Source organism: Macaca thibetana, chromosome 15 (assembly GCF_024542745.1).
Source record: "Macaca thibetana thibetana isolate TM-01 chromosome 15, ASM2454274v1, whole genome shotgun sequence".
NCBI lineage: Eukaryota > Metazoa > Chordata > Mammalia > Primates > Cercopithecidae > Macaca > Macaca thibetana.
This window is the reverse complement of record NC_065592.1, coordinates 7,847,641-7,862,843: the sequence shown is the minus strand read 5'-3', so window position 1 is coordinate 7,862,843 and position 15,203 is coordinate 7,847,641. Positions and strand designations below refer to the sequence as shown.

General features: G+C 44.2%; 2 protein-coding genes across 4 annotated transcripts in view; both read left to right on the top strand.

Moving 5' to 3' along the window:
- The window catches only part of AIF1L (allograft inflammatory factor 1 like), an 803,784-nt gene that overhangs the window by 238,789 nt on the left and 549,792 nt on the right, over positions 1–15,203 (top strand). The window lies entirely within an intron of this gene.
- FUBP3 (far upstream element binding protein 3) overlaps positions 1–15,203 on the top strand; it is a 64,646-nt gene that overhangs the window by 9,116 nt on the left and 40,327 nt on the right. For all 3 annotated transcript variants that reach the window (XM_050760055.1, XM_050760056.1, XM_050760054.1), the window contains exon 2: positions 10,279–10,384. In XM_050760055.1, the coding sequence (XP_050616012.1) occupies positions 10,279–10,384 (106 nt within the window). The remainder of the gene's footprint in view (positions 1–10,278; positions 10,385–15,203) is intronic.

Genomic DNA, 15,203 nt, shown 5'->3' with positions numbered 1-15,203 from the left:
CATCTAACTGGATCTGGAAAAATTTCACCATGTTATTTTGGTTCTTGTGCTTTCTCATGTTATATCTGCTATCTATTCATACTCCTTTCTCTCCGCTTCTTTGCTGTGTAGTCTTTATTCTGATACTTTATCTTAGAATCATCCCAATTGAAAATATTCTGCATTTGGAGTTTTATTGTAAAGATTTTGCTCGTTGGTTTTGGGTTTTTTTGAGACAAGGTCTTGCTCTGTTGTCCAGGCTGGAATGCAGTGACACGATCACAGCTCAGTGTAGCCTGGATCTCAAGGGATCCTTGCACCTCAGCCTCCGTAGCCGGCATGCACCATCACGCCCGGCCTACATTTTTATTCTAATACCAGATGGTTACAAATCACTTGTAAGACTGAGTAGCGTGATTGGAAGCAGTGATTTGATTCAGATTACTTACCATTAATTGAAGATCTACTGAGTCCAAGGCTGGATGCTGGGCCAGTGCAAAGATAACTAAGACAAGTTTGTAAGTGGTTTTATCTTAGTGCGGAATTCAGGCTTTACAACCACCAGGTAAGATAGGACCAGGACTATCAATTCTGTCTCTCTCCATTTTAGTTATAAATTGAGATAGGATCTCTCTCTCACCCAGGCTGGAGTGCAGTGGCGCAGTCTCGGCTCACTGCAACCTCTGCCTCTCGGGCTCAAGCAATCCTCCTGCCTCAGCCTCCCCGGTAGCTGCCACTACACCCAGCTAATAAGGGCTATTAATTCTCATTTTATATTTGAAAATAATGAGCCAGAGGGAGATAAAGCAGTTTTCTCAGAGGTACACATAGTTAATATATGCAGTAGTTCTTGAACCCATGCCCTCTGCATTTTAAGAAGGACTTGATTCCTTAGCAGAGGTAGTTGGGTAGTTTTTCATCTCAATGAGGTGGCTGAAGCAGCAGCCTTTTTTTTTTTTTTTTTTTTTTTTTTTAAAGGCAGAGTCTTGCTCTGTTGCCCAGCTAGAGTGCAGTGGCGCAATCTTGAGTCACTGCAAGCTCAGCCTCCCAGGTTCATGCCATTCTCCTGCCTCAACCTCCTGAGTAGCTGGGACTGCAGGCGCCCGCCACCACGCCTGGCTGATTTTTTGTATATTTAGTAGAGACGGGTTTTCACTGTGCTAGCCAGGATGGTCTCGATCTCCTGACCTCATGATCCACCCGCCTCTGCCTCCCAAAGTGCTGGAATTACAGGCATGAGCCACCATGCCTGGCCTTTTTTTTTTTTTTTTTTTTTTTTTTTTTGAGATGGAGTCTCACTCTTGTCACCAGGCTGGAGTGCAGTGGCATGATCTCAGCTCACTGCAACCTCCACCTCCCACGTTTAAGTGATTCTCCTGCCTCAGCTTCCCAAGTAGCTGGGACTACAGGCACGCACCATCACGCCTAGTTAATTTTTGTATTTTTTGTAGAGATGGGGTTTCACCATGTTGGCCATGATGGCCTGGATTTTCTGACCTCGTGATCCTCCCGCCTTGGCCTCCCAAAGTGCTGGGATTACAGGTGTGAGCCACCGTGCCCAGCCTAGCAGTCTTTAAACAGATCATTGGAGGGGATGGTTGGTGGAATTCAATGAAATGGAAGGGGAAAGCTAATGGGCGTGTCACATTTAGGGCCTTTGGTGGGAGCGACCCACCCGGAACAGTATTTCGGCGTAGAGCCTCACCTGATCGTCTTAGCATTCTGCCTACAGATGGGCCTCTCCATATCCACTTTAAATTTAGCAGATGTTTAAGGAGCACCTTCTATGTGCCAAGTATTTTGCTATGCATTAGGAAAGTTGTTCTTTAACTTTTTCAGAACATGGACCTTTCTGAGACTCTTGAAACTTTGAACCTCTCCCCAGAAATATTTAAATAGTTTGGGATGTAATTTTGGGAAGTCGTGAATTCTCTAAAACTAACCCCTGGGGCTCCTAATTAAGGACTCTTTGTCCTGAGGGTACCAAGACGATGGAGACAGCTCCAGTCCTAAGCTCTGGTAGTGGGGAGACAGTATAACCAACAGGTCACTCAGTGAGAGTATGCTATTTAGATGTAGTTCATAAGGTGATTTGCAAACACAAATGTGGGAGTATTTAATTCTGCCTAAGCATAGGAGGGATGAGGTTGTCAGGAAAACCTCCCAAGGAGAGCTGCATCTTATTCAATTGTCATAGAATTCTTTATTTCAGTTATTGCCAGTAAGTAGGGCAGGATCAGCCGGGGCTCCATCTCTGATGACAACAATAGTTGTCATTCATGGAGCCCATATTGTGCTGGGTGCCAGGCAAGGATTCTTATATATGTTCTTTCATTTGATGGTCACAAAACTCCTGGGGAATGGCATTGTGATGTGATTATTAAGAGACAGACTTGAGGTTCAGACAGTATAAGTTCAAGTTCTGGTTCTGCCACTTACTAGTTTGACTTTAGACAAGTTATTTGTTTCAGCCTTAGTTTTCTCATCTGTAATGCAGAAATAGTTGATGATAGTAATAATTTTAAAAACAATAGTATTAGAAATTAGGAAGTTACCCTGGGTGGTGGGGTGGGTAGTGACTGAAGGGGGCATGAGGCAGACTTCTGGGGTCCTGGTGATGGTTCTTGATCTAGGTGCTAGTTACATAGGTATTTTAGTATCCAAAACTTCAGTGAGCTATAAACTTATGATCCATGGATTTTTCTGTGTCATTATTGTTCTTTTTTTTTTTTTTTTTTTTTTTTGAGACGGAGTCTGGCTCTGTCGCCCGGGCTGGAGTGCAGTGGCCGGATCTCAGCTCACTGCAAGCTCCGCCCCCCGGGTTTACGCCATTCTCCTGCCTCAGCCTCCCGAGTAGCTGGGACTACAGGCGCCCGCCGCCTCGCCCGGCTAGTTTTTTGTATTTTTTAGTAGAGACGGGGTTTCACCGTGTTAGCCAGGATGGTCTCGATCTCCTGACCTCGTGATCCGCCCGTCTCGGCCTCCCAAAGTGCTGGGATTACAGGCTTGAGCCACCGCGCCCGGCCTATTGTTCTTCAATAAGAGGTTAAAATAGCAAGCATTTCTGGTTACTTACTGTGCACCCGGCATTGTTTCTAGTGCTTTACATTTGTTATCTTGTTATCCCTGTGAATACAATTCCAGGCAAACTGGTTCCAAGTCCCACAGTAAGGAGAATAGTAGCTACTTCAGAAGGTTGCTGTGACAATTAAATGAGGACACTGTCAGGCACTTAGTAGGCAATATGTTTGATGCACTGTCTTCTTTGTAACATTAGGTAGTGGGATGCAGGACTGGGACCTGCCCCTAGGGCCCATGACTCCAAGCCTGTCTTAGGAACTTGTTCTTAGCCACGGGGCTACTTGCCTGGCTGCATACTGTTTCTTCCCACTGTGGGGAGTAGAGACTTGCGGTCCAACCTCCCTTTCTCCCAGGCAGGGCCTCTCTGGGTGGCTGTGCCACTGAGGGTCTGGGGAAGCAAGTTGGGTTCCCACGCCCTTGATGCTGGTGTGAGTCTCCACCTCTGCTTGCTGTATCCATGCGAATCAACAGGATCTGTGTTGAGTAGCATGGACACATATGTGGATGGCATTCAGGTGGCTTTGCCTATTTCGGATTGGTGTAGAGTTCTAATAAGTATGAAGTTGTGGGGCTATTTGTAACTTATTTGGATTTGTAAGGTGATCTACTTTGGTTATGAAACCTGTCAGAGAATTTAGTCTTGAAAATGTGTACTGGGAATAATTAATTGCCATGTTTTCTATCTTTAGTGATTTGTGTACTACCTTTATGATTTTTGCCATATCATTGAACCTTCAGTACACTATTTAATATTCTTAAATTTAGATTATTTATTTATTTATTTATTTTGAGACGGAGTCTTGCTGTGTCACCAGGCTGGAGTGCAGTGGCTCAATCTTGGTTCATTGCAACCTCCACCTCCCGGGTTCAAGCAATTCTCCTGCCTCAGCCTCCTGAATAGCTGGGATTATTGGCATGCACCACTACGCCCAGCTGATTTTTGTATTTTTAGTAGGGATGGGGTTTCACCATGTTGGCCAGGCTGGTCTTGAACTCTTGAGTTCAAGTGATCCACCAGCCTTTCCATCCCAAAGTGCTGGGATTACAGGCGTGAGCCACTGCACCCAGCCAGATTTATTTGAATATATATGCATATATATATTTTTTGTTTGTTTGTTTTGTTTTTTTGAGAGACAGGGTCTGGCTCCTGCACAGGCTATAGTGTCGTGGCTCAACCATAGCTCGCTGTAACTTTGAACTCCTGGGCTCAAGGGATCCTCCTGCCTCAGCCTCCCAAGAAGCTAAGACTACAGGCTCATGCCACCACACTCAGCTAGGTTTTTGGGGGTTTGTTTTTGTTTTTGTAGAGATAAAGCCTCACTATGTTGCCCAGGCTGGTGTCAAACTTTGGGCTCAAACGATCCTCCTACCACAGCCTTCCAAAGTGCTGGGATTACAGATATGAGCCACCATGCCCGGCCTATTTAATTTTTTTTTTTTTTTTTTTTTTTTTTTTTTTTTGCCAGTGACATATCCCCAAGGAGATCCTGAGAACATGTGCCCCTAAAATATTTTTTAAAAGGGAACTAAGTCAGTATCATATCATAAGTGGAAAACTTTGTCATGCATAGAAGATAATTGTAAGAACAATGGAAGTTTAAAAACATTCATCCATGTACCTCCCAAGATCACCTTGTGCGTTTTTCTTTTTTTTTTTGAGACGAGTCTTGCTCTGTCGCCCAGGCTGGAGTGCAGTGGCGCGATCTTGGCTCACTGCAAGCTCCGCCTCTCGGGTTCACGGCATTCTCCTGCCTCAGCCTCCCGAGTAGCTGGGACTACAGGCGCCCGCCACCACGCCCAGCTCATTTTTTGTGTTTTTAGTAGAGATGGGGTTTCACCGTGTTAGCCAGGATGGTCTCGATCTCCTGACCTCGTGATCCGCCCGCCTCAGCCTCCTAAAGTGCTGGGATTACAGGCGTGAGCCACCGCGCCCAGCCTCACCTTGTGCATTTTTCTTGGGAAAACACTGGTTTAGTCTGCCTCTGCATTTTACAGGTGAAGACACCAAGGAGCAAGGCTCGTGAAGGTCTTCCCCAAGGTCACAAACGGGAAGAACTGGCTGGAAAATCAGGACTGTTGACTGATTCCTGGTCCAGTACTCTCCTCCCATGAGTTTCCTCTAACTACTGGTGGTTAAGTGTCTGTGACGTTGATTTATTTTTCATTTATCACTGTGCTTAAAATAGCACGGGTAGTGAGATAACCCATTTGCCTCCCCCTAAAAAGGGAAAATAACTTGTGTGGTAGAAAATTGATAGCAGAGTCCGCTCAAGGTCACGCTTGCAGTTAAGAAGAGAGTGGCCTTGGTTTTGTGGACCATCCTGGCTTTTATCTCCTGGCCCCACACCGTTATGAACTGAGCACTGTACCTCACTTCCCTTAAGTAACTACTGTTTAAAATGATCAATTGTGTGAAGAATTGCTTGGGCTCTGTGCACTGGAAGTCATTAGACTTTATTTAAGTCCTTGGGAACTGAGATATGTTTAAGAAAATATTAGGTGGAGGGAAGGAAGCAGCCAAGTGGTCAGAGAATTTTAGTCTTGAAAATGGACACTGGGAATAATTAATTGAAAATAGAAAATTAATGTTTTCTAACTTCAATGATTTGTGTACCTCCTTTATGGTTTTTGCCATATCATTGAACCTTCGATGTACTATTTACTTGGACTCCAGACTCAGGAAGATCTGGGTTTGAATACTGTTTCTGCCACCTTTTTTTTTTTTTTTTTTTTTTTTTTTTGTAAACTGAAAGCAAGTTTATTAAGAAAGGAATAAAATAGAGCAGTCTGTTTTTGCCACTTATAAGATGGGTGACTTTGGGCAGGTCACTCCATGTCTGAGCCCCAGTTTTTATTGTCTTAAAATGGAAATAATAAGGCCGGGCACGGTGGCTCAGACCTGTAATCCCAGCACTTTGGGAGGCTGAGGCGGGCAGACCTCAAGGTCAGGAGTTCGAGACCAACTTGGCCAACATGGTGAAACCCCATCTCTACTAAAGATACAAAAATTATCCGGACATGGTGGTGCATGCCTGTAACCCCAGCTACTCAGGAGGCTGAGGCAGGAGAATCTCTTGAACCTGGGAGGCAGAGGTTGCAGTGAGCCGAGAACCTGCTAGAGAATCAGGGTGAGGAATAAATGAGATAGCATATTTAAAGTGGTTTTAGCAGAGTAGCACTCATTACATTTTAATTCTATTTTATTAGGCATTTAAAATCATTTTTTGGAACAAGGTTGTATGTGGAAGAATGAAGGAGTATATTGCTTCTTTACAGTATAGTGTAACATAGTCTACACCATAGTATAAATGTGATTTATACATTGTAATATTGAATTTATACCCAACATTTGTTTAACCAGGGTTCAAATGCAGTTTCCTTACTTCAGAGCTGTATGTCAACTGTTATTCTGTACTACTTCTCTCATAGTGGAAATTTCCCAAATTGTAGATAATGAGGTAAGCATGAATTAAGAAGAAACCTGAAAGGCTTAGTCACATTTTGGAAGAACACTTGTTGATTTAATCTAAATTAGGAATAGGAAGCTGTTGTAACACTTTATCATGGCAACTTTGGAGGAAAAAATGACATGAAACTACTACATACGTTAGAAGGCAGGCCAAGGACTCAGGAATACAGTTTAGCTACTTTAGAAGGAAGAGAAAAGGGCCAAGCGTGGTGACTTACGCCTGTAATCCCAGCACTTTGGGAGGCCAAAGTGGGTGGATCACCTGAGGTCAGGAGTTTGAGACCAGCCTGCCCAACATGGTGAAACTCCGTCTCTACTAAAAATATAAAAATGAGCCAGGCATGGTGGCATGTGCCTGGAATCCCAGCTACTCAAGAGGCTGAGGCAGGAGAATTGCTTGAACCCAGGAGATGGAGGTTGCAGTGAGTCGAGACCACGCCCCCGCACTCCAGCCTGTGTGACAGAGCAAGACTCCGTCTCAAAAATAAAATAAGGAAGGTAAAAGATCTGGAAGCCCAGAGGTGTCATTTAAAGGGAGCTGGTATAAAGTCATATAGAGCTTGTGTTTGGGGTCCTGTCTTTTTGTTTTGTTTTGTTTTGTTTTTGAGTCAGTCTCTCACTCTGAGATGAGTGTGGCTGTGTTCTAACAAAACTGTAATTACAAAAGCAAGTGGTTCACCAGCCGTAGATTGCCAAGCCCTGGCCTAGACTACAGTAATGTCTCCTAAGGCTGAGTCTGACTTGGACTATCTTTTCCTTCCTTCCTTCTTCCTATCTTGTCTCCTCACAGTCAAGGGGATCTTTTTTGTTGTTTCCTAGAGATGGGGTCTCGCTCCATCTTTCAGCTGGAGTGCAGTGGCTCAATCATAGCTCACTGTAACCTTAAACTCCCCGGCTCAAGCAGTCCTCCTGCCTCAGCCTCCTGAGTAGCTGGAACGACAGGAATGCACCACCACGCACAGCTAATTTTTTAGTTTTTGTAGAGATGGGGGTTTTGCTGTGTTGCCCAGGCTGGTCTAGAACTCCTGGCCTCAAGCAGTCATCCCGCTTTGACCTCCCAAAGTGCTGGAGTTACCTTTGCTAGCCACCATGCTCTTGGCTGGGGATCTTTTAGAAGCATAAATCAGCATGTTACTCTCCTGCTTAAGACTTGTATTAGCTGCCCATCAGCCTTCCTGTAAAGTCTAAGCTCCTCACCATGACCTGAAAGGGTCCAGTATGAATCTACCACCTTTGGAACATATCTAGTTCCTTCCGCGCTGGCAAGATTGACTTCTTTTCCAGGCTCATACCTACCAAGCTTGCTCCTGCCTCAGGGTGTTTGTACAGGTTCCTCTGTGTAGAACATACTTTCTCAGATTTTTATGTAGCCAGCTCATTGTCACGTAGGACTCAGATGTCACTCCTCACAGTGGCCTTCCCATTCACCCCATTTAAAGCAGCTTCCTAAGCATGCTCTGTGTGACATTATCTTCTCTTATTGTGGTAATGCTTATCACCTGCCAAAATGATCAGTTTATTGATTATCTGGTTTACCTTTAACTTCCCCAAGCTGCTGACTCTTAAGTACTAGGCCTGGTGGTTCTCCCTCACCACAAAAGCTCCAGTGCCTCAAAAAGCCCATCACACAGTAGGTACTTAACATTTATTGGGTGAATTGCCTTGTTTTGCAACCATAGTGTAGTATTTTGGTGTGCTCAAGTATTCCTCTGCCTTCAGGGATCTTACTATCTTTTCAAAAACTATGAACTATGTGGTATTACCCTGGGGCATCATGCAGAGAGGAAGGAGACTTGCCTCAACATCACACAACTCATAAATGTAAGGGATGATGTCTGCTGTTTAAATCCTGCATTTGGTTTTCAGTATCATGATTGTCTTTGGTTGGTTGGTTGTTTCAGGTAATTTCTGTTGGTCCCAATAGGTCTGAGACTTCTGGGAACATTTGGACTAGCTCAGAGCTACCACTGAAGACTTTGCTCTGGGGGACAGCTGTGCTAGCTGCCCCCGATAGACCCCTGTTTTTTAACTTTAACTGAGGGACTAACATCAAGAGCAGTTGCTGTAAATATTCCTTTGGTTAAATGAAAGAGTTACTTTCTTATGAAGATCACATATAATTTCCTGCTGAGAACAAAGTAGATAAGAAGTTCTGCATACCATTTGTTTCTGGGGGAAATTTTTAACAGCTGTGTTCTGTTCTTTCACTGACAATAAATATTAAAAGTTGAAATACCTCTTAGAGATCATCTCCCTTTCTCTGCTGCAGGAATCCTTCTGAAATTGTTTGTACACTTCCAGTAAAGACAAGCTTATGTTACATCTCTATAGATCACACATCAATTTATAGAGATTAAAGTTTATAGGATGGGTGTATTCCTGAGGAATTGTCAGGCTGGGCACCATGACTCACACTTTTGAGCCATGGGATTAGCCAAAGTGCTAGTTCCTGCACTTTGCAAGACTGAGGCAGAAGGATTGCTTGAGCTCAGGAGTTCGAGACCAGTCTGGGCAACATATTGAGACCTCATCTCTATTAAAACTTTAAAAAAATAGGCCGGGCGCTGTGGCTTATGCATGTAATCCTAGCACTTTGGGAGGCCGAGGCAGACAGATCACCTGAGGTCAGGAGTTTGAGACCAGCCTGGCCAATGTGGTGAAACCCCGTCTCTGCTAAAAATACAAAAATTAGCTGGGCGTGGTGTTACACGCTTGTAATCCCAGCTACTTGGGAGGCTGAGGCAGGAGAATCGCTTGAACCCAGGAGGCAGAGGTGACAGTGAGCTGAGATCATGCCATTGCACTCCAGCCTGGGTGACAAGAGCAAATCTTCATCTCAAAAAAAAAAAAAAAAAATTTTAAAAAATTTAGCTGGACATGGTGGTGCATACCTGTAGTCTCAGCTATTTGGGAGGCTGAGGCGGGAGGATCACTTGAGCTTGGGAAATTGAGGGTACAGTGAACAATGATCACATCACTGCACTCCAACCTGGATGACAGAGTGAGACCCCTTTGTCACATTTGAGCACACAAGGCCATTCAAATATTCTTGGGGAATTTGTTGCATAAGCGAACCCTGTGAGAAAACCTAAACTTTCTGAAGAAAGTTCTTCAATTGTTGGCTCGCTTTTTTTTTTTTTTTCTTAAGATGTGACATGCCTATATATTAAGAGGTGACTTAAAACTACTAATTTGCGGCCGAGTGTAGTGGCTCACGCCTGTAATCCCAGCACTTCGAGAGACCAAGGCGGGCGAATCACTTGAGATTGGGGGTTCAATACCAGCCTGACCAACATGGAGAAACTCCGTCTCTACTAAAAATACAAAATTAGCCGGGCGTGGTGGCACATGCCTGTAATCCCTACTTGGGAGGCTGAGGCAGGAGAATCGCTTGAACCCGGGAGGCAGAGGTTGCGGTGAGCCAAGATCACGCCGTTGCACTCCAGCCTAGGCAACAAGAGTGAAACTCCGTGTCAAAAAAAAAAAAAAAAAAAAAAAAAGAAAGAAAAAGAATACTAATTTGTTTGTAGAGACACATTTTTGAAAGTACTCTGAAGACACATTATTATTAAGACCAAAAGAAAACTCACTTAACAGTGAAAAGTGTTTGTGCTCTTGTGGTGCTGCCTTCCATTAATCTAGGTCAGGGGAGAAATGGGATAACAGCCCTTTAAAGAGGACACTTGTCTTTCTCCCTCAGATAGAGCCATGGTTTGTTACTGAGTGTTTAAATCTGATTCTCTCTGTAGATTGCTGCTAAAATTGATTCAATTCCTCACTTGAATAATTCCACACCTCTAGTGGACCCCTCAGTATATGGATATGGAGTACAAAAACGGCCCTTGGATGATGGAGGTAAGTTGCCAGAAATATCTTTGCCTTTCAGGTGGTAGTGAACCTGCCAGTTAAGTTTGAATTTGTCAGCCATTACCTTAACGACTCTCTGAAGTGTCACTCTGTCCAGAGGAATGGTTGAAGGGAAGTATTTAGGATGATTTTTCGCAGCAGTCCTTCAGCATTTGAGTTCCTATTTGCCTTGATAATACAGAAATCTTTTCACTGGGCTCTGAGATAAAGACTTGGCCCCTGAGCATCAGCTTGGAAGTAATTTGACCTATTTGAGAATTTTGTTTGATGTAGCCCTCTGTTCTTCAGTGCGCATGGGAATTGAAGTTCCCACTTTCTCCAAAGAAAGCTACGATTTGGTGCATGCCTCAAGGGAAGCTGTGGCTACATCTTGACCTTAAAGAGAAGAATGGTGACCTTTCTACAGTCTGGCTGCCAGATTTTTCACCATTCCCATTTATGTCAGGCTTTTTCTAGAAGCATCCCTTTTCTTTAATTCATTTATTTCTTTGTTGTTTTGTTGGCTGGTTTATATACCCTACTCCATCCCCAAAAGAATTTGAGAACACTTAGAAGGGGCCATCCCCAGCACTCTGGCAGAGTTATCTATCAGATGTGTTTCTGTAGAGAGCTTGGGCATCTTTATCATAGTTTGTCTCCTGTTACTATAGAAGAGATAGTGAAATACACTAGATTGACATGAATTTGCATGTAGTCAAGTGAGTCGGTGTCTTCTCTGTGTTCTTTTTCTGTCGCTGTGTACCCAGTCATTTATGTTTGTACATATTTCTATGATGTATTATGTGAAAAATGAAGGTGTAGAGCAGTATGTATTGTATAATCTTTTCTCCCAAAAGTGCATGTTTTTATGTACATAGAAAAATATAATTTGCCATGAATCATTTCTCTGGTCTCTAGGAATTCTGGTTTTCTTTTTAATCCCCCCTTAGCGATGGGATCACACTCTGCTCAGGCTAGAGTGCACTGGCGCTGTTGAACTCCTGGGCTCCAGTGATCCTCCCACCTCGGCCTCCCAAGTAGCTGGGACTACAGGCATGAGCCACCACGCCTCCTAGTGCATTTTTAAATTCTCCAGTTCATAGACTTGTTCACAAATCTCAATGTCCTGAATAAACCCTATGTTAAGGTTCTTTTTAGTTAACTTAAGAGTTGAAGTATTTTATTTTATTTATAATTTTTGTGACTGCATAGGTGTATATATTTATGGGGTACATGAGATGTTTTGATGCAGGCCTGCAATGTGAAATAAGCACATCGTGGAAAATGGGGGTATCCATCCCCTCAAGCATTTATCTTTTGAGTTACAAACAATCCAGTTACTCTCTTTATTTTAAAATGTACAATTAAGTTATTGTTGGCTATAGTCACCCTGTTGTGCTATCAAATAGTAGGTCTTATTCGTACCCATTAACCCCCCTTGCCCACCTCCCCAAGCCCCTTTTGCCCCCTACTACCCTTCCCAGCCTCTGGTAACCATCCTTCTACTCTCTGTGTCCATGAGTTCAACTGTTTTGATTTTTATATCGCATAAATAAGTGAGAACATGTAATTTTTGTCTTTCTCCGCCTGGCTTATTTCACTTAACATAATGCTCTCCAGTTCCATCCATGTTGTTGCAAATGACTGGATCTCATTCTTTTTTATGGCTGAGTTGAAGCGTTTTTAAATAGACCCAAATAACACCTCCAAAAAGTTCTAGAGGACTGAACTTCAACCTCCTAAAGGTTAAAGAACCCTGCTTCAAGGGAAAGTTAGAAAGTTCATATTGCTAAAGAAGTGGTCTGGTAGCCTCTGTCAAAGGTAACCCAAGCCAAACCAAACAAACAGCTACACAGCCTTTGGAAATCTTTATTGCTAAGAAAAATATGCCAGAATTCCGGCGGCTTGGTCTGCCTCTGCTTTTCTAAACTTTTCATCACACCATCAGCAAGACTGTGAGCCCAGAAGGCAGCCAGGTAAACATGAACATCACTTCCCTTCACAGGATCTGCTTGTTCACATTCTTACTCTCTTAAGAGAGTGGCCCAATGACCTTCCCCCTACCAGAAGACAAGTGACAAAATGGGGCTGTGGCAGTCCCCAGACGCTGAGACCAACGCAGAACTCAAATTCTACACATGGAGAAGAGCTTGGAGAAGAAAACAATATGTGTAATCCTGTGATTTAAACAGTGCTCCCCAGAAGACAGGATTCATTTTATCAAGCTCTAATGCAGAATGTAAGAAGCCTGAAGGAAATTCCTTTTTCTTCAAATACAGCCTGTGGTCACATAAGACCAGGTGTTCAGGGAGGACAGGAGGTTCAGCACGACACAGAAACTTTCCTTCTTGCTATAGGAGGGGTTCATATTTAGAGGGAAGAAAAAGATAAACCATGGTCATTTTCTGTTTGTAAAGACTTATTCCCCAAAAGGTACACATGGAAAAAAATATGGTTATCAAAACAAAGAAGTGAAAATACGCAATATACTAATGAACCCGAGGTTTTAAGTGAGATTCTGGACCTACGGGGTGATCTTGGCCAAGTCAACTACATCTGCCTGTGACCCAGTTCTCTTTGTCAATACTGATAATGTCTTTATTAGTGCTAATTTCTTTCAAATGTGTGGGCAATGGACTAATGGGAGAAAAATGTCTGCAAAATGCTAAAGGGCTTCGTTTGCAAATATTTAGGTATTCCTTATGCAGAGGACACAGCAGATACCTGCTCACTGCAAGCACAGGTTTTAACACTTCAGCTCCACGCAGTGAGTGAAAAAAACAAGGCTGAATTGTGAAATTGTTGTGAAAGGCTGAATGAGTTGTGAAATATATTGATTTCGATTTCTGGAAACACTGGGCCAAAGAGACACTGTCCTTTAATGGGCTATGTGCACAGGGGCAGACAACTTAGTTTTTACTTTGCTATCTCCGAAGAGGAACCAAAGTATGATTGCCCCGAAAAGATAAAAAGGTTAATTTGCATTACAGCTTTCTGCTAAGGCAAAAATGCCGATAATGCAGTCACCCCTATTTGGCCTAGGGAGTCACGAACACCAGTCAAATATAAAAAGATCACAGCTTGTTATTTTGGATAAGCAGTTTAAATGGTTATCTTAGTTCCGGTGGCCCTGGGGTGAATTTTCTGTTTTGTGGTCATAAACACTTTGTAAATACACAAGAACTTTTACAATCAAATGAGTGCTGTCCCCTTAAAATCTTCAGTGTGAGTCTCAAGAATTTTCCCGCAAAGGCTCCCACATCTAAAAACAATGGCCATCTCCTCTTAGAATTCCTAGAGATGCCCGACATGGTGGCTCACACCTGTAATCCCAGCTACCCAGGAGGCTGAGGTAGTGTGAAAGCTCGAGCCCAGGCATTCGAGGCCAGCCTGGGCAACATGGCAAAACCATATCTCCGAAAAATAAATATTTAAGGCCGGGCACTATGGCTCACACCTGTAATCCCAGCAGTTTGGGAGGCCGAGGCGGGCGAATCATGAGGTCAGGAGATTGAGACCATCCTGGCTAACATGGTGAAACCCGTCTCTACTAAAAATACAAAAGATTAGCTAGATGCCGTTGCCTGCACCTATAGTCCCAGCTACTTGGGAGGCTGAGGCAGGAGAATCACTTAAGCCTGGGGTGTGGAGGTTGCAGTGAGCCAAGATCGCGCCACTGCACTCCAGCCTGGGCAATAGAGCGAGACTCTGTCTCAAAAAATGTGTGTGTGTGTGTGTGTGTGTGTGTGTGTGTGTGTATAAAGGTTTTTTTTAATGTGCTAGGCAGTGGAACAAGGGGAAGGATTTGTTCCTGATATAGAAAAGGGATTTGGGTTAGTTGTGTTTCAGGGAGTGGCGGTTTTGAGCCGGCTGTCAGAATGCTGTTCATGAGCCTGCTTAGAACCCAGAGCAGAATTTAGAGCTCAGTGTGAAAGCTTGCCTGGATGCCTCTCCCTGGGAGGTAGCTGTCACCAGTCACTCCACCGCCCTCCAGCTTTGGATCAGGCCATTTTAACCTTCCCTGTCTTCAATCTTGACACCCACATGTTCCAGCAGTCTTTGATATGCATCCTTGGCACCCCACCAGTTCAGGAATCTGCCTTCTGGTCTCAGTTGTGGCACCTTTTCCATCCAGTACGTCTCTCATGCTTCAGCTGGAGCATCTCCCTGCAGTCAGTCCAACCAGTTTCATTCCTCCAGTAGCCAGGGAGGTGCAGATCTTCCAACCTGGCCGTCGCCTGCCCTCCCTGCTTGGCTCCTCCCGTGCACCCTGTACAGCAGCCTGGACGGCTGTCTCTTCTCTCTCCTCTCTCACCCAGCTCTTAACCTGCCCCACTCCTGCTCAGCCAGCTTCCTCCTAGAAACCTATCCTCTTCTGTATCTTTTGACTTTCTTCAGTGCTCAGCCCACATGCCACCTAGCCTCTTGGTCTTCTCTCTACCCTTTCCTTCCTTCCTTCCTTCCTTCCTTCCTTCCTTCCTTCCTTCCTTCCTTCCTTCCTTCCTTCCTTCCTTCCTTCCTTCCTCCTCCCTCCCTCCCTCCCTCCCTCCCTCCCTTCCTTCCCTTCCTTCCCTTCCTTCCCTTCCTTCCCTTCCTTCCCTTCCTTCCCTTCCTTCCCTTCCTTCCCTTCCTTCCCTTCCTTCCCTTCCTCCCTTCCTCCCTTCCTCCTTTCCTCCCTCCCTCCCCTTTTCCCTTTTCCCTTTTTCATACACCCACCTCACTAGTGAATATTAAGTCATATCCTTCTCTTAATTTCTAAAGCAGTGTGTTTGGCCTCTGCTTGGGGCAGACAACATCCCATCCTTCCTTCTGCGGTTTCTGGGTCCCG